This window comes from Chlorocebus sabaeus, chromosome 7 (assembly GCF_047675955.1).
Source record: "Chlorocebus sabaeus isolate Y175 chromosome 7, mChlSab1.0.hap1, whole genome shotgun sequence".
In the NCBI taxonomy this organism is placed as follows: Eukaryota; Metazoa; Chordata; class Mammalia; order Primates; family Cercopithecidae; genus Chlorocebus; species Chlorocebus sabaeus.
Window position 1 is genome coordinate 74,155,361 of NC_132910.1, and position 18,588 is coordinate 74,173,948.

Sequence of the window (18,588 nt, forward strand, 5' to 3'; positions counted from 1 at the left end):
TTCTTTAACAGCGGTTATAATAGCTAACATTCATTGAATACTTAAGTGTCATGCAGTGTATTGAATGCTTATGTTAAATTATATGTCTTCCCAGTAACAACTACATGTATCAGATTATCAAAGAATTTTCCTCATGATTACTTTTGTCATTCAGATATTTATTAATTCTCTCGTTATCTCAGTGGTCAATTGAGTCATGTCCTAGCTTCCTCTTTTAGGTGGAAACTTGACAGGCCTAGAGTGTCCACAGTGGCTCACCTATATGTCTGGCTTATCTGGGACTTTCTCCTGTAGCACCTTTGAACTCTTCCACGTGGCCTTTCTACAGCACGGGCTTCTCACAGCATGGCAGCCAAGTTCCAAGACAGAACATTTCAAGCCCTGGAAAGGAAAAGCTGCAGATCTCTGAAGGCTCCACTCTGAATTTATGCTATGTCACTTTGCCAATTCTCTTGTCCTGTGTTTTGATAGAGCACCTCACAGGGTTAGCCCACATTTAGTGTAGATTCAACCTCTTGATGGAGGGAGAAGAAAAATTTTTGTACTCATTTTTTTTTTTTCTTTAACGTTTATTTTAAGTTCCAGGGTACATGTGCAGGATGTGCAGATTTGTTACATAGGTAAACGTGTTTGCACCCATCTTTATCCTACTACAGATATTAGTGGTTATATCATACAGATATGATAGTTTCCTGTGTTGTTATTATTACTGTAAAATTATATTTATAAGGGTTAACTGCTTTTTTACTTGTAATAACATGAACATAAAAAATACCAATGCAAAGGTAAACATAAAAATACCAATGTAAAGGTAGCTCCAAAAATAAGTAAGCACAAAGAAAATCAAGCAAAATAAGCACAATGAAACCATAGTAGGGCATATCCTAATGAAACTGTTGAAAACCAATGATAAAAATAAAACTTTAAAAGCAGTCAAATGGAAAAAGAAAAAACAAACCCACACATTAAATACAAAGGAACAAAAGTAATCATTGTCATTAACTTCTTGGCAGAAACCGTGCAAACCAGGAGGCAGTGGAATGCTGTCTTTAAAGTTCTGAAAGAAAAAACTTAATATAGAATTCCCTTTCGAGCAAAAATATCCTTAACATATGAAAGTATATTAAAGACATTTGTCTTTCAAAGACTTTTGAAAGACAAAATTCTCAGACAAATTAAACTTGTGAGAATTTCTTGTTAGCAAACTTGAACACCACCACGAGAAATGATACCAGGTTCTTGAGTCTGGATGAAAATGAAGCATATGGGAACCTGAATCCATTCACTAGCTGGAAGTTTGAAAGAAATGGAGGAGAGGGTTAGACAATGTGAAGATCTGAATAAAAATAAAGGAGTTTTTTTCTCATTTTCCAGTTTTTTTAAAGATACTTTACTGTTTAATGTTAAAACCGATATTATAGAGTTCTATAATATTCATCAAAGTATATACATGACAGTATTGCCACAAATGACAAGAGAAAGGAAAATGGAAACATATCCTTATAAGCTCTTAAAGTGATAAAATAATATTTGTAGACAGGTCAACAGTTTAAAATAGTGGAGTACAGCATCTAGCTCCCAAGACAATTGACTTCACTTCTGAGGTGATACTGCCCTATATAGGCTACCAAAAGTGTGTGATAAGTATCCATAGTGAGATTTTAAAAGTAAAAACCCTCTGAATTTAAGAATTAAAAACTAAAAGAATAAAAACAGTTGAATTTTTGAAGCAGTGAATATTCAGCCAATCCTAGCTTTGTCAGTTACTGGCTGTGTAACCACAGCACTTAAATTTCTTTGGACTTTAATTTCCAAAAGGAGATCATTAATATCAACTCTATAAGGAAGGTTATGAGATGGATTGGAGAAAAAAATATGTTAAGAGAAAAGCATAGTGCCTGGTGCACTATGGTGCAAATGTAACGCGTATTGTTAAAAAAATTTAAAAGATCAAAGCTAGTTACTTCAGAGACCTCAGTAAAGATGAGGAAGCAATACAACAGATAAGTTTGACAAACATTAGAAAATCTGAATCTCTTGCCAACATTTTTTCTGTCCACTTCTGCCCCTGCCTGCTTCCCTCTTTCCCTCTTTTCTTCCCTCCCTCTCACCCCCTCCTCATTGTTCTCTTGATCTATGAATATATGTTTCTTTCCTGTTGAGTATCTATCCCTATTTCTGTTTATTTGTTTGTTTGTTTATTTAGACACAGAGTCTCACTCTCACCCAGGCTGGAGTACAGTGGCGCCACTGCACCCAGTTTTATCCCTATTATGTAATTTTTTTCTCCTTTCTTCTCAATGTCTTTTTTTCCCTATCTTCTTTTCCTCCACATTTCTTTTTGCTATTCAAAATAGTGAACAGAGTTACATTTTTAGTATATGCAGTTGGCCATGTGTATCTTTTGCTTTTGCATCTACAGTTTCAGCCAACTATGGATTGAAAATATTTGGGGTCAGGGGAACAAAAATTAATACAGCAGTTTCAAAAATTTAAATTGTTAAAAAATTACAGTATAACTGTGTAGCATTTATGTTGTATTAGGTATCATAAGTAATCTAGAAATGATTTAAAGTGTACAAGAAGATGTGCATCGGTCATAATCAAGTAGATACTGTTTTATATAAGAGACTTGAACATCCTCAGATTTTGATATCTGCAGGAGGTCCTGGAACCAATCCCTCATGAATACCAGACAATTGTATTTTTTTTTTTTTTTTTTTGAGCAACTAAAATGTTTTTCTGTTAGTTTTAAAGCATAGTTTGATTTTGTTTTAAACGAAAGTTCATCTTGGTACCTGTATTAGTCCATTCTTGCACTGCTCTAAAGAAATGCCTAAAATTGGGTAATTTATAAGAAAAGAGATTGAATTGGCTCATGGTTCTGTAGGTTGTACAGGAAACACAGCAGCTTCTACTTCTGAGGAGGCCTCAGGGAGCTTTTACTTATGGCAGAAGGCAGAGTAGGAACAGATACTATAAATGTTAAACTCGTATCTGTAATTTAAAGGGACTACTAACACTCAGGATATGGCTAGACCTAAAGTTAGGACTCTGAGCTACATGGCTGTGTTTAGTTTGCAAGTTTATCTCTTCATCATAGTTCCTTCAAGTATGCTTGTCATTTCTGTTTGAACAGAAAAAAAAAAGAAATGGAGCAAAATCTTGAAGTTGTAAGTAAAAGTTTGAACCAGGGGTAGAATACTGAAACAACTACATTAAAAGATGGGGTCTAGGCTTCATATTACGTACATAACCTTTCAAGGGCCTATTCTCTATGCTGTAGCTTTTCAATTAATATCAATAATAGCATTCTTAGTACCAAATTCCTAGATACCTAGTCACCATTTTTAAACATTAGCTTGTCAGGAAAATGTGCCAAAAAATTCCAAAACTTGAAATTACAAATAAAAACTTAGAAAATAATCCCTTTAACAGTTGGGAACTGCCTCAGTACCTACTCAAATTGGAAACCCTTAACTTGGTCATGTTTTTTATCATCAAGACAGCTGGTGTTGTTTATAACATATGTCTGAGTATTATTTTTAAGTTTCTAATTGCCAGTATCTCCAGTTTTTAAAAGGACACAAACCAACCTCTTTGTAAAACTTCTGCCCTCCAAAGGCTTTATGTCCTCTAAGATAGTTAAGAAGATTTAAAAAAAAAGAAAAAGAAAAAAACCTGTTCTTAATGATCCCTTGCTAATAGGTTTGTTTTTTTTTTTTTTTTGGATAAAGTGTAGGCTGCTGTTCATAGAGATGCCAAGTGCATATGAAAGGAGGGACTCATATGGAAAGTGAAATTATTACCAGAAGTCCTAACCTGCAGGTAGGGTTGCTTTCTTCCTCAAAATAAAAATTAACTCATGGGGTGAGACCCAAATTTGGCAACAATGCTGAATGATCTCTCTACAAGCTTTTTTTTTTTTGAGACAGAGTCTTGCTCTGTTGCCCAGGCTAGAGTACAGTGATGCAATCTTGGCTCACTGCAACCTCCACTTCCCAGGTTCAAGCAATGCTCCTGTCTCAGCCTCCTGAGTAGCTGGGATTACAGGTGCCCGACACCACGCCCAGCTAATTTTTGTATTCTTTTTAAGTAGAGATGGGGTTTCACCATGTTGGCCAACCGGTCTCGAACTCCCAACCTCAAGTGATCCACCTGCCTCAGCCTCCCAAAGTGCTGGGATTACAGGTGTGAGCCACCGCGCCCAGCCTCTACAAGCTTTTATTCATCATAACCATATACATTTATTGTTGCATATCATAAGAAGCATAAAGCTTTAAAAGCCTTTTCTGGACGAGGCCACCTCTGCTCCTCACTTTGTATGGTTTACATTGGTTTCTGTGTGAATCAGTTGATTATTGCATTCATGTTTTATCTCCCAAATACTGCTAGCTCCCTTAGGATGAGGTTATTGTTTTATATAAAAGATCCCTTTCAAAATAAGTAGCCTCAAAAAAAGATCCTAACTCTTGATTTACATAGCAAAGTATTAATTAATAGCATCTTCCAAGATCAGACGAGATTGAGCGTGTTCGGGGTGGTATGGCAGTAGACAGTAATAGCATCTTAATTAGTTCACGTAAAACAAATCTCTAGCCACATTCACTCCAACTTTCAACATCACAAAATATGTGGTATTTCCTAAAAACATAGCTTTCTATGTCATCATCAAGTGAAAGTAAATACTTGCCCCCTCTATAAAAGAGCAAAACCTGTTCAACTTAAATAATGAAATACGTTATTGTTAAAAGAATCCTTTTCATTCCTAGAGTCACAGAAACTGGATACTGAAAAGGAACTTTGAACCAAGTCGATAGCATTGGGAGTGGGTGTAAAGAGTGACTAGGAATGACATCTTTCTTGCTCCCCATACGCACATATACCACTCTATTTTGCCAGATACACCAGGAAGCTTTTTCATATACACACACACACAGACACACACACACACACACACAAACACCTTTACACCCCAACCTCTCACTGTGGCATTAATAGGGTAGTGAGCCTCTGTGAATGATGAAACTGAGTAGTGTCCTTGGTGTGTTGAGCCAAAAAATAGATTGAAATCACTGACAATACCAATCCTCATTTTATACATATGACCATTACAGCTTTGAGAAGATAAAATGACTTGTTCCAACTTACTTTTGCCAGAGAAAATAACCTGAATCTCAGATCAAGTTGTTCTCTGTTTCTTTTGTACATTTAAAAGCGTGGGGATCCTCTTGGAATTAGCCTGTGAAATCTATTTGCATTGAAAGGTCAATCTCAGGAATTTCAGAGCAAAGATTGTGTTCGTATGTGTGGGGGAAAGAATACTTACAGTTTTAGTATCAGTGCAATTTGATATAAACTCTCATTAGAAAGTCTAAGTTTACTAAGCTATATATTAATTTATGTAGGTATAAAAATAGTAGAGATGAGTAAAACATCACTTCAGTATTTCATCTCTCTTCATCTTGACAAGTGAAGTTCAGGTGTGGTAATATCTGTTATGTAGGGGCTCCCCAAAGAACTTCGGGTCAAGAAATACAGAACATAGGCAGTATATAAATGTATTTACTGTTGCATCTTGTCCATGGAAAAAAATACAGAAAGAACATTTGAGCATAATAAATCTCCCCTAAAGAGAGTATTACTTGCTGCAACCTGTCTGCAGCAGTCAGAGGAAGGAAGTCAGCAAGAAAGGGAAAGAATGCCAGGTTGCAAATGCCAAAGGGTCCCATCATTTGCAATTCAAGAGAAAGAGCAGATTCCTAAAACTCAAAGTTCAAATTCAGCTGCTAAAATTACAATGGTCTCCTAGATTTTAGAATCAATTTTTCCATGAGTAAAGGTGATCTTAATCTAAAATATTAATAGTGAAAACCACAGAGGATACGTGCTAAAAGAGACTGCAGAAATTATGTCTAACCTTATTTTCAGATGAGGTTAACATGGATTAGAGAGTGTTTATTTGACTCCTAGTCCGGTGTTCTGTCCATTACATTTTGTTATGAAGAATTATAATTCTAACAAATTACTTCCAAATGCCAGGTAAGTCAGGCCCAATTAAAAGTCTGTCTTTGTTATTTGATTATAGCTGTTAAGTGGTTCTGAAGAACTAATTCTGAAGGATTTATAGATAATTTATTATTTAGTTTTCTTTTGTAAAAGTTTTGACAAGTTTTTAGTCTGATATTATGATGCTTTTGGAAGCTGACAGATGTTGCTCTTAAAGTCATATTTCTCACTTAATTACAGTTTTGATAAAGCAGCCTGGGTAATGTTAGCTGGGGGAGTATTTAGGACACATAGGAGCCAAGTCAGATAGAAGTCACAGAAGTGTTGCAGTCAAGAGGCCTTTGATTAAAAGGTGCGTCTTTACTTTATAGATTACTAAAAAAGAAAATGCAGCCAATTAAACTATGATATGCATTGACACTGATTTCTGCAGTTAAAAAATGAAGAAATATGTTTCCTATAGTCATTGAAATACAGTAAGTAGTTGGTTAGGAAAGGTAAGGACCTTTCTAAAGGGGAAGAAGCAGAGTAGAGGTGAGAGTGCATAGCATGTAGAGCCTGGGTTACAGGCTCCTTTGGGAAGCAGTGAGCGATTAACTGGAAGGCTGCAGGACCTAGGACTGGGAGGTGCAGGAAGTGAGGACAGTGCCCAGACCTAAGCCAGTTGTCCTGACCCTCCTGGTTCTATTTGATTAGTGAACAGGATAATGTATCAGAATCAATCTTAACAATTTAAGTGGGAGAGCAACATTCAAAATCTTGAGACTCTCCTAGAATTTAGAAGAGAAATAAAGTGATTAAATGCCAGCTTTCTTTTTATTTTTTAGGCAACAGTGGGCCTCTGAAAAGCAATGAAATAAACAAGTTTTTAGAATATGAATCTAACATGGGTGTGAATAATTATAGTCTGCCAAAAATCTTGTCTTTTTTTGTCGTTGTTGTTGTTCAGAGGACTCCTTCTAGAGTAACAATATTGGTGTGATGACTAGCCTTTTTTCTATTTTACCAAGTTGGGCTACTTCTCTGAGAAAAATCCAAGTTTTACGCTTAATAGTAAATAAGCCAGTGGTTATTTATATGAGATTTTTACCCACTCTAACCTTAGACTCAATGCCACAACACAGCATGCTAAATTAGGTTACATCCTTAAAAAAAAAAAAAAAAAAAAAATGATTCACTCTGGGTGGAGTACAGACCTGCCCATAGCCATCAGTTTTACTGCAGGCAAAATAAAGACACACCTCTTCCTGAAAACGCAGACAACACAAATTACTGTGGCCAGCTTCTTGCATTATAATTTTTACATCAGCTCACCCCTAACTGCTAATCACCTAATACTACAATGTAAACACTGCCCCTTCCAAAGACCAGGCTTCTTTGGTGGTATTCTGTGATAACTGTCATTCTGTAGTATTCTTGACATGTCTCCCTCTTACAAGATTCTCTCATCTCTGACTGTGTTTTATCACCTCTGTCCTATCACTGTGAACAAGAAAATGCCTTCCTATTTGTCCCTTGCTAAATTCCTACTCATCTTGTAAGAATCAAATCTTCCAACGACCTCTAGCAGGAGTTTGGGCTTCTATGCATTGAGCAGTTACCTCTTTCTTTTTCTTTTGTTTTTTAAAATATAAGTAGTACTCCCTTATCTCCAGAGGATACATTGCAAGACCCCCAGTGGATGTCTGAAACCATGGGTTGTACTAACTGCTATATATATGTTTTTTTCTTATACATACATACCTATGATGACATTTAATTTATAAATTAGGCACAGTTAGAGATTAACAGCAATAATTAATAATACAGTAGAACAATTATAACAATATGCTGTAATAAAAGTTATGTAAGTGTGGTCTCTGTCTCTCTCAAAATGTCTTACTGTACTGTACTCACCGATTTTCAGACTGAGATTGACCTTGGGCAACTGAAACTGTGGAAAGAGAAACTGAGGCTAGGAGAACTTTCTATCAGTTCTTGCATTGTGTTGTACACTCCTTAAGGGTAAAAGCTATGTTTCTTTGGAATCTTATCCTAAAAACTTAGCAGAGTGCCTGGTACATAATCAGTGGTCACTGAATGTTTTTTGATTGATTAGATGATGGAGATTTATGTATGTCTAGCTATACAGTTTATGTTTATCATATACAATATTGGCTTAATAAGACATTCTTTGGCCTCAAAATTAGAACCTAATAGGAAGCTTAAGACATAAAACTAATTTGAAGACAAGGAAATATGAAATAAGTGTTCCAAAAAGAAATGCAAGAACATTTAGGACGGATATACTGCATCCAGCGGGGGTGACTAAGTGATAATAATTATGCTAAGTCTTGGAGAAGAAAGGATGCTATTTCAGGAGGTCAAGGAGAGGAATATGTAGTTATTCCATTTGGAAATAATACTCTAGGCAAGGGATACAGACATGAAAGTAAGGAATGTATTTGAAGGATGGTATCTTCTAATTGCATAGCTCAAAATTCTAAATAAAAGGTCAGTGGCTGATAGAGCTAGGCAAGGAAGTTGAAATCACATTATGGAAAAGTTTAGAATTTAGTAGGCAGTGGAGAGACGTAATTTCTGCATAGAAAAAAAATACTGTCATGAGATTTTACGGAGATTAGTCCCTGCTCTGACTGGATTAGAAGAAGCAGAAACTGTAGGCCAAGGGTGCAGGGTTCTTTAGGAAAGAAATATAAGACAAGAAGTTAAACTAAATAAAAACAAGATGAAGATGTATATAGTGATATTGTAATGTATAAAGAAAAGTGTTTCATTGGATTTGCAAGCTGGTCCATTTACATTTGTTCATATTTTAAGAGAAACATGAACAAGCCAAGGCAAGTCCAAAGGAGAGTAATCAGGATTTGAGGGGGAGGGAGGGATGAGGGTCTGCAAGTGGTGAGTTCCTGATTAATCAGCAGGGGAAAAAAGACCACGAAGGAGGAATGTGATAGGCAGCTTCAGTTATTTGAAGAACTGTCCTCTAGAAGAGACAACATCCTTATTCTGTTTCTTCAGAGAGGCAAGAAGAGACACCATAAAAGTGGGCTGTGTCCAGAAGAGTGTGATCAAGATATGGAACGATTTGGAGACTGTGTCACACAAGAAGAATAGAAGTATTTTTTATGATAAAGGAGAATTTTGAGGAACTTGAATACCACCTTCAAATACGTGCAAGGAAAAATGGGACTTTTAAACATTCAGTTAACTCCATGTAACAGAACCATCTAATTTACAGATAAACAACTTTTCTCTTTACCAATTATACTGGGTCATCTGTCAAATATTATAGAGTACATGAGTATGTTGGAAGGAAATGTTGACAGTGACAGATGTTTTTAAAAGGGAAAATTAATAGTGTCCACTATATTTATTTTATTAGTATCTCAAATATTAGATGGAAAAGAAACGAGAATCAATGGGCCACTAATGGCTTAGAGCTTATGTCTATAAAATTTACTCATATTATTGCATTAATATTTCAGAATTCATAGTCTCAGATAAATAACAAAATATAGAGAGTCATATTAGGAAGTTTAGATTACCTATGTATAAATAATTAAATCTCTTTCTTAAAATGAATACCAATACCAAATTTTATTTTATAAGGAGTCATCATGGCACAGTATGAAGAGCTGTAGGTTGACATCAGGCATATCTAAATTTGAAGCCAGCTCTGCTACTTACTAGATATTTTAACTTTAGCATGTTATTTGGCCCCTCTGGGTCATGGTTTAATCATCTATAAAACAAGGATGTAATTCCTCTCTCCAGGGTTATTATACAGGTTAGTAATAATGTTTATGTCATATATAAAAAGAACCTCATACGTATTTGATATTTAAAGTGGCAATTATTGATGTTATTATCAGAAAAGGTTTTAACAAGCATGTTACATAGATGCAAATGGTAAAGTGGAAAGAATGTGGACTTTGGAGTCAGACTGACCTAGCTTTGAAGCCTAGCATTGTCACTCACTAGCTGTACATCCATAGCAACCTGATTAACCAAGCTGAACTCAGATTATCTGTAAAATAAAAACACTGCCTGGGCCAGGCGCGGTGCCTCACACCTTTCATCCCAGCACTTTGGGAGGCTGAGGTGGGTGGATCACGAGGTCAGGAGTTCAAGACCAGCCTGGCCAACATGGTGAAACCCTATCTCTACTAAAAATACAAAAAAATTAGCTGGGCATGGTGGCGCGTGCCTGTAATCCTAACTACTCAGGAGGCTGAGGCAGGAGAATTGCTTGAACTGGGACCCAGGAGGCAGAGGTTGCAGTGAGCTGAGATGGCATGGCTGCACTCCAGCCTGGGCTACAGAGCGAGACTCCATCTCAAACAAACAAAAAAAAACCAACACTCTCTGTCTACTCCACTGGTTCAGAGTATTAAATTAGGTCATGTTTATTATTTTTGTTTTTAGCATAGTCTGGTATGTAGTAAAACCTCAGTGTTAAATTTCATTTAATTTCCCCAAATATATGAACAGGCTATACCCCACTTATGACCTCTTAACATGTATTTTACAGACTTAGGTGGACTGGAAGTCCTGGCTGGGCTCCACAGTCCCTGAGGGAAAGGAGAGCTTCCCTTTTGAACATCCAAACCCCAGGGACTGATTCACCTAACTGCTCTCTATTAGGCAACCCTTGAAAGGAAACTTCTGAGTTTTAATAAATGAAGAGAGGACAGAGACTCATCTCTTGTTTTATGCAGAAGTAAAGAGTTTAAGTGACTAATGTCCAGGCACACTTTTTGTAATTACTCCTGTCTAAACCTTATCTAATACTTCTGAAGCCCTACATCTTTCAAGAGGGTGTAGTGATCAGAGGTAAGGTTTAAAGTCTACCACTTAGACCTGGTTTTTAACTTCTCATCAAAATACCGCAGTCTGTACTGAGTGTTCTGATCAGGCTTGTTTCTTTATTATTGAGGTAATTTACTTTGCTCTTTCTCTGCACATTTAACCATGGTGTTCTTTTTATTGAGAAAACCACCCCTTTTGGGCTGTTACATAAATTGTGAGCTATACTTCAAGTCACCCCAAGATCTGCCTTCTTTGTGACAGCTAGTGATCCTTCTAACCCACAGTGATTTTTTCCCCTACCTTGATCTTTCACAGCCCCAATTCTTCCATATTTTGTCACTTGCTTTGTATTTTGAGTTATTTTCTAATTATTTCATGTGTGTAATTTACTTTCCCAATAGAAATTTAAGTCTTTGAAGAGAGGAAACTGTATTATTGGATATATTTTATTTTATTTTTTTGTTTTTGAGACAGAGTCTCGCCCTGTCGCCCAGGCTGGAGTGCAGTGACACAATCTCAGCTCACTGTAACCTCTGCCTCTCAGGTTCAAGTGATCCTCCTGCCTCAGCCTCCTGAGTAGCTGGGCTTACAGGCGCCTGCCACCACTCCTGGCTAATTTTTTATTTTTATATTTTTAGTAGAGATGGGGTTTCACCATGTTGGACAGGCTTTTATATCCCGCACTACGCCTAGCAAAAAAATGTAACTGTATAATTATCTAATTAAGATTTATTGAAATGCTTTAAGTTTTTAGATTCTAGTTGAAGTTTCTATGCCAATACTTTATTACTTTGTTTGGTTCATTTGCCTTTGAGAATTTTCTTAGCATTTTTAATTTAATTTAATAATTGAGTGATTATGACAGGAAATCATTTCATGTAAAAAACAGAGCAAGTATTCTGGTTCCTAGCCAGTTTTCTTCCGTTTAGATATGATGGTACTAAAGCAAACAACAAATGACACTTCTGCTTATTTAGTGATTCCGCTATTTTGAATATATATTTCATGGCAATAAGAATTTGTTTAAGTTTGAAGGCCTTTTTACAGTCTCTGAAAAGACTTAAAATTATTGTTTTCATTCAAGTTATAGATGGTTATAATCTCTAACAGACAGCTGAGACTTTCATTTTCACTGTAAGGTTAATTTTATTTGGAGTGTCCTGTAAAAAAAAAAAAAAAAAAAAACTTTGGCTTTACAAAAATTCTTTTTAGTGTAAAAATATTATTATTCCCTTTATATGAAATGTCCAGCTAAGGAAAATTATAGAGAAAAAAAGTAGACCAGTAGTTGCCTTGGGCTAGAGTTAGGAGTTGCCTTGGGGATTAAGTATAAATGGACATGAGGCAACTTTTGGGGCAGTGAGAATGTTCTAATACTACATTATGGTGGAGGTTGCACAGTTTTGTAAATTTCCTGAAAATTATTGAATTGTATGCTTAAATAATTCATGAATTTTGTGATATGTAAATTATTTCTTAATAAAGTTATTAAAATAATTTATGAAAGTACAGGGTTAAATTTTATTTCATAATAAATGTAAATTGTCCTTAGTATCCATTTATGAAAGTAAATATGTTGATTGAAATTATTTCATTAGAAAAACTATTGCTACTCTTTAGTTGTATGGCTATATGTAGGTCTTGTATGATTTTTATTAATTTATATTGAACTACTCAGTAGAATTTTTAAAAATATGGCTACTCATATGTAAAAGTTACTGGACTGGTCTTCTTATTTTTCTGACCTTTTTATTTCCATATAAATTCAGATGATTTCTCATTGATATTTATGATATTCTGCTCTGAAAATAATATAATCAATTATTTGCCTTTTGAAGTCAAGTATTCTACCCTAGTTGACTATAAAGTGATTTTTTTCAAAGGAAGTCTTAATTTTTCATGTATTTCTGAGATTAAATTTGAGAGATGTTCACATTGAGGGGAAAATCAAATTTAGTAAGCTGTGAACATTGGCAATGAAAGATTGAACTACTGGCTTAAATATTTGTTAATATCTGCTCACTATTCCATTCACATAGCATAAGAATTTCCCCTATGCCTGATATTTTTGGCTTCATATTTTTAATTTCCATTTCTGGATTTGTATTCTTATGTCCAATTGAGCATTCATGCTGATTTTTTTTTTACTTCATAAATACATAGTATCTGTGATAGTTAATACTGAATTTCAACTTGATGGGACTGAATGATGCAAAGTATTGACCCTGCAAGTGTCTGTTAAGGTGTTGACAAAGGAGATTAACATTTGAGTCAGCGAGCTGGAAAAGGCAGACCCACCCTTAATCTGGGTGGGCACAATCTAATCAGCTTTAGACACAGCCAGGTTATAAAGCAGGCAGAAAAATGTGCAAAGGTTTGTCTGGCTTAGCCTCCCAGCCTACATCTTTCTCCTATGCTGCATGCTTCCTGCCCTTGAACACCAGACTCCAAGTTCTTCAGCTTTGGAAATGGATTCCTGTTTCTCCTCAGATCATGTGAGTTAATATTACTTGATAAACTCCTATATATATATCCTATTAGTTTTGCCCCTCTAGTATCAATCAAAATTTGAAGCTACAAGAGAATTTAGAAATCATCCAGTGCAACTTATTAAATTATACTTTTGATAGGAGATGCTAAATGGTTAGGGAACTTGTTTGGATCTAGGGAATTAGTTGGTTATATACTCAGCTCTTAATTGCCAAGGAATAGTCATGATGAACCAGCAGACTTTCCTCACCTAGTTGGGGAGAAAAGAATTAGATTAATTTTTGGTTCCTTGAACTCTAGAATTCTATAATTCTATCAACTGTAACTATGTCAAATATAATGCTATGGATGTTAGTCTTCTTAATTAACTATGTATAGCTCCACTTTCTCATAGTCCAACTGTCTTTAATCTTGGATTATAATGTGTAGATCCTATCTGCCTGGCTCCCTGAACTTTTTATAGAAAGGAGTATATACTATATTAGTAAAAGCACACACTCTGGTTTTAAACTCCCTGGGTTTGGCTATTGGTTCTGCCACTCATTTACACTGTGTCCTTGGACAGGTTATTATCCTCTCAATATGGGGAGAATAAAATGCTTCATAAACTGGTGAGGATTAGATGAATTAATACATGCTTGAAATAGTCCACTGAATATAATAGAAACTCATAAGATGAATACTTAATGTAACTCAAATCAATTGGTTGAGATAAGAGATATATATACTTTATATGTATCTGTATATACTTATATATCTGTATATATGTGTATATATACTTATATACAGATATATAAGTATATATCTGTATATATAGAAATCTATATCTATATCTACATATCTATATATAAGTATATATAGAGATATATAGTATATATAAGCATATATATAGTATTTCAGTGCCTCATGGTATATATAAGTATATATAACATATTTATATATTATATATAAATATATAATATATAGATATGTGCTATATATACATATATACATATAGAGATAAATATATATGAAATATATATAAAATATATAAAAATATATACATATATAGATATATACTTATATATAGATAGCTATATATTAGATAGCTATATATAATATACATATATACATATATTTATATATAGATAGCATATATTAGATATCTATATATAATAATACATATAGATATTTATATAGAGATATATAGCTGTCTATATAAATGTATATCTATATATGTATATTATATATAGCTATCTAATATTAATATATATAGATATCTGTATATACTAATATATAGTATATGTATTTTCTAGATATATGTAAGTATATATATATCTGCCTCTTTATATACTTATATATGTAGATATCTATATATATAGCTTTTTGGGGTCCTACTTAGCCTAGCCTTTCTTTCTCCATAAGTTTAACTGTAGAGCTGTGTTTCTTTTCTTTTCTTTTTTTTTTTTGAGACGGACTATTGCTCTGTCACCCAGGCTGGAGTGCAGTGGCGTGATTTCAGCTCACTGCAACCTCCGCCTCCCGGGTTCACATCATTCTCCTGCCTCAGCCTCCCGAGTACCTGGGATTACAGGCACCCGCCACCATGCCCAGCTAATTTTTTGTGTTTTTAGTAGAGACGGGGTTTCACCATGTTAGCCAGGATGGTCTCGATCTCCTGACTTCGTGATCCGCCCGCCTTGGCCTCCCAAAGTGCTGGGATTACAGGCGTGAGCCACTGTGCCCAGCCACAGCTGTGTTTCTTAAACTTAAGTAATGCATAAATATATTGTAAAGAAAATACCTCAGACTTCTATGAATATACCTACAAATTCCAGTTGAAGAACTACATTAATTAAATGCTGCCACCTTCCATGGTAGCTTGGTTCCAACACAATGAGAAACTCAAATGCAATTTTTGATGCTGAAATCAGGTAACCAGTACTTTATTGTAAGATCTTCAGCTGATTGAGCATTTTAATTTTTTTAGGTCATCATCAAAACAAAAACACACGTTTTAAGCATATGAAATATCTTGAGACTATTCCAGCAGACCCTAGTTGAGAACAGTTGCTTCAAAGGTAAAAATAACACACCTATACACACCAAACAGATTGTTTTATACTCAAAACTCCAGTATCACTATTTGTTTTAATCAGTTGAAATTACTTAAGAGTAATACCAGGCATGCTGCCAGTGGTGGTAGCAACTGAAGCTGATTTTTATCAGATCAAGAGTGAGCCAGGACAATGCCAGTTTGGGGCCAGCTCTAGGTAGAATGATGAAAGTTGTTGAGGCTTCTGTCTTCCTTCTGTTACCCTACTACGTTCTCTCATCCTTCCTACTGTCTGTGCCCTTTGTCAGTGCCCTTACCCCTAACCGGAAAAGCTCCTCACTGAGATGCTTGACATGTTACTTTTCCCAGCCTATTTATGTTTTAATAAAGCAAATCTAAGTTCCTGAAATACCTCAAGACTTGTTAGAATCTCTTAAAATTTCCAACACTCTGAGTTCAATAAGAAGAAATGAAAGTACATATTTTTTATATAATTTTTTTATGTTTGCAAACCAAGAAACATGCCATTTCTCCCAGTAAAAATGGGGCAAGTGAGGACCGCTTTGCCTTTTCTCCTGAACAGAGTAGTTCTCATTTCCCCCTTTTTTCTTTATAAAAAGGAAATGATGATAAAAAATTATTAATTGGATACCACTTCAAACGAGGATTAGTTACACATAGAATATTTCAGATATATTAGTATAGAAGTCATTGTCATTTAAGATACAAGCATTTTATCCTTTTGTAAATTCTTTTGTCTAAAGTTTGTTAAGAGGAAAGCCAAAGATTCTTTTATTATATACTAAAAGATGTAAATATTATTAATTTATGTCCTATAGCTCCCTATGGAAAACGGAAACTCAGTATTACCATAAACAGGATCTGTTCTTTATATGAGTAGTTAGAAGCTAATTGTAGGTTTTTGAGATTTAATTTAGTCTCTGGTTATCATGTTTAGAATCTTAGGATGTGATTTGTTTTAGAGAAATAACCTGCTTGCAGTTAAGTACATTCCTTAGGAGTCAGCCTGGTTAAACAGTGTCTGTCCTCAGTTGGTAAACATCTACTTAGATGCCAGTGATGCAATAGAAACTGTCGTATCAGCTTATAACATTCTCAGAGGGTTGCACTTTCAATGCAGATGGGGGGAAGGACAAAGTAATAGCTTCTTGTTGGGATTACAGTAAGTGAGGGCTCAAGTGAAGATCTCTTAGTTCCTTGAATGATCCTTTAAAAGGTAATAGTTTTCCATTTTTTGCTTTCAATTCTTGCATATGTAATGAAAATAAAGTGAACTTAGAAATATGGGCTTAGTAAATTCTTAGTAAATTATGTTCACATGCTATAAGATTTTAATCAATGAATATCAAATGGGGAGGGCAATTTATATTTAATACCAACCTACAACATACCTATATTTTAAACTGTTATTCATCCAGTAACCCATAAGCCTAGGAAAGATAGAGCCTGGCATGAGTTGTTCTATCTCATTTGTTTTCGTTTTCTTTTTTTTTTTTTTTTTTGGAGACATAGTTTCATTTTGTCGCCCAGGCTAGAGTGCAGTGGCGTGATCTCAGCTCACTGCAACCTCTGCTTTCCGGGTTCAAGCGATTCTCTTGCCTCAGCCTCCCGAGTAGCTGGGATTACAGGCACGTGTCACCACGCCCAGCTAATTTTTTTGTATTTTTAATAGAGATGGGGTTTCACCATATCGGTCAGGCTGGTCTTGAATTGCTGACCTCAAATGGTTCACCTGCCTCTGCCTCCCAAAGTGCTGGGATTACAGGTGTGAGCCACCGTGCCCAGCCTGTTCTATATGATTTTAAAACCTAAACTCTTTCCTCTTAAACAAGCAGACATCTGTATTATATGAAGCCTAATTGTAAAATAGATAAAGGTAACAGACTGTATGGTTGGTATAGTTTCTGGTTAGTGCTAAATGATTGGAACAAAGAAAGGAGAGATTACTCTGGACTGGAATGATCAAGAAAAGCTATATAAGGATATAACTTGAGGTGGACTGTGAACTGGGTAGAAACACTGGCCACAGAAGGAATGAAGACTAAGAGATTTTGGAAGATACTTGTTAGTATGGGTTTGAAGACATAAAGGAAGAGGATTGTTTAAGGGTAACGTTTGGGTTATTGGTGTTTCAGTGTTTAACACTGTACCTAACATCTGTGTAGGTGCTTAATAAATGTTTGTTAAATTGAAAACATTCTGGGAGATGAGGGAAATAACTGAGAGTGCACAATCTTGTCCTGTTGGAGGTAACAGAGTTAAGGTGCCTTTCCACAAGTGACTAACCTGGTAAGGATTATGGATGAATTGGAATGGTGAGGAAGAAAGACAGCACAAGTCAGCTTTTCATCTGATTTAAAATAATGGGCCTAAAACGGAATTTTGAGATCATGAGCAAAGTCAATGAAAGAATGAACACCTGAGACTTCACTGAAGCTGTGAGGGGAGTAGGAAAGATTCGATTAGCCACTGAGGCCAGGGAAAACAGATTCAAAAGGAAATAGCCAAATAGCAAGTAGTAAGGAGCAAGGTGAAATTTGAGAACTAAGTTTGGGTTATGTTTATATACAAGGTTTTCCTGTTTTCTTCTCAGAAATCTGAGGTGCAGTGGGAGGAAATAATTAAGCCTTCGTGTTCACCATTCCAAATCTAACTTGTCAATCATATCAGATTTCATACCTTTTTCAAGTCAATACACCTGGTTGCCTATGTGTGCCTAGGCCTTTGGGTTACAACAGTATATAGAAATTAAAAATATTCACCTTAAACAGTTTATCTTAAAGAATGTTTAGAAAAGCATTAGGTCACACAGCTCTAGTATCAGAGTTGGAAAAAAACTTGATAGGGTTCGTTTTGGAGGTTCTGACAATTGTTAATATTTTTAGTAGTTACAATGTAGAGCTCTGTCGTTCCCATCATCTAATTATAATGTGCAAAGGCTGATTGCATGTACTCTTTGACTACAGTTCTTGGCACTAATAACCCTAAACAAAGCTGGAGGCGCTAATTACCTCCTTTTCCTAATCTGAATTTTGATGTGCTTTTGAACTAGTAAGTCTTCTGGCATTCTAAGAAGACTTACCCCATCACTGGGGAGACATTTACTTCAGCATTCAGAACACTAGATTTTTGAATTAAAGTTTTTTAGAGGAGTTTTTTATGCAGTAGCACAAATAAATTATTAGTGTCTTTATTTTTCTATGCCCCAATCGTCATTGCCT

The 18,588-nt window shown here is 35.3% G+C and overlaps 1 protein-coding gene across 5 annotated transcripts in view; it reads left to right on the forward strand.

Annotated features, from left to right (window-relative positions):
- AFG2A (AFG2 AAA ATPase homolog A) overlaps positions 1-18,588 on the forward strand; it is a 368,649-nt gene that overhangs the window by 202,261 nt on the left and 147,800 nt on the right. The window contains exon 15 of one of the 5 annotated variants that reach the window (XM_073017614.1): positions 3,738-12,317. The exons of the other annotated variants lie outside the window; for them this stretch is intronic. Within the exon in view, the coding sequence (XP_072873715.1) occupies positions 3,738-3,800 (63 nt within the window). The 3' untranslated portion in view covers positions 3,801-12,317. Of the gene's footprint in view, positions 1-3,737; positions 12,318-18,588 lie in introns of those variants that run through there. 5 annotated transcript variants of the gene reach the window in all.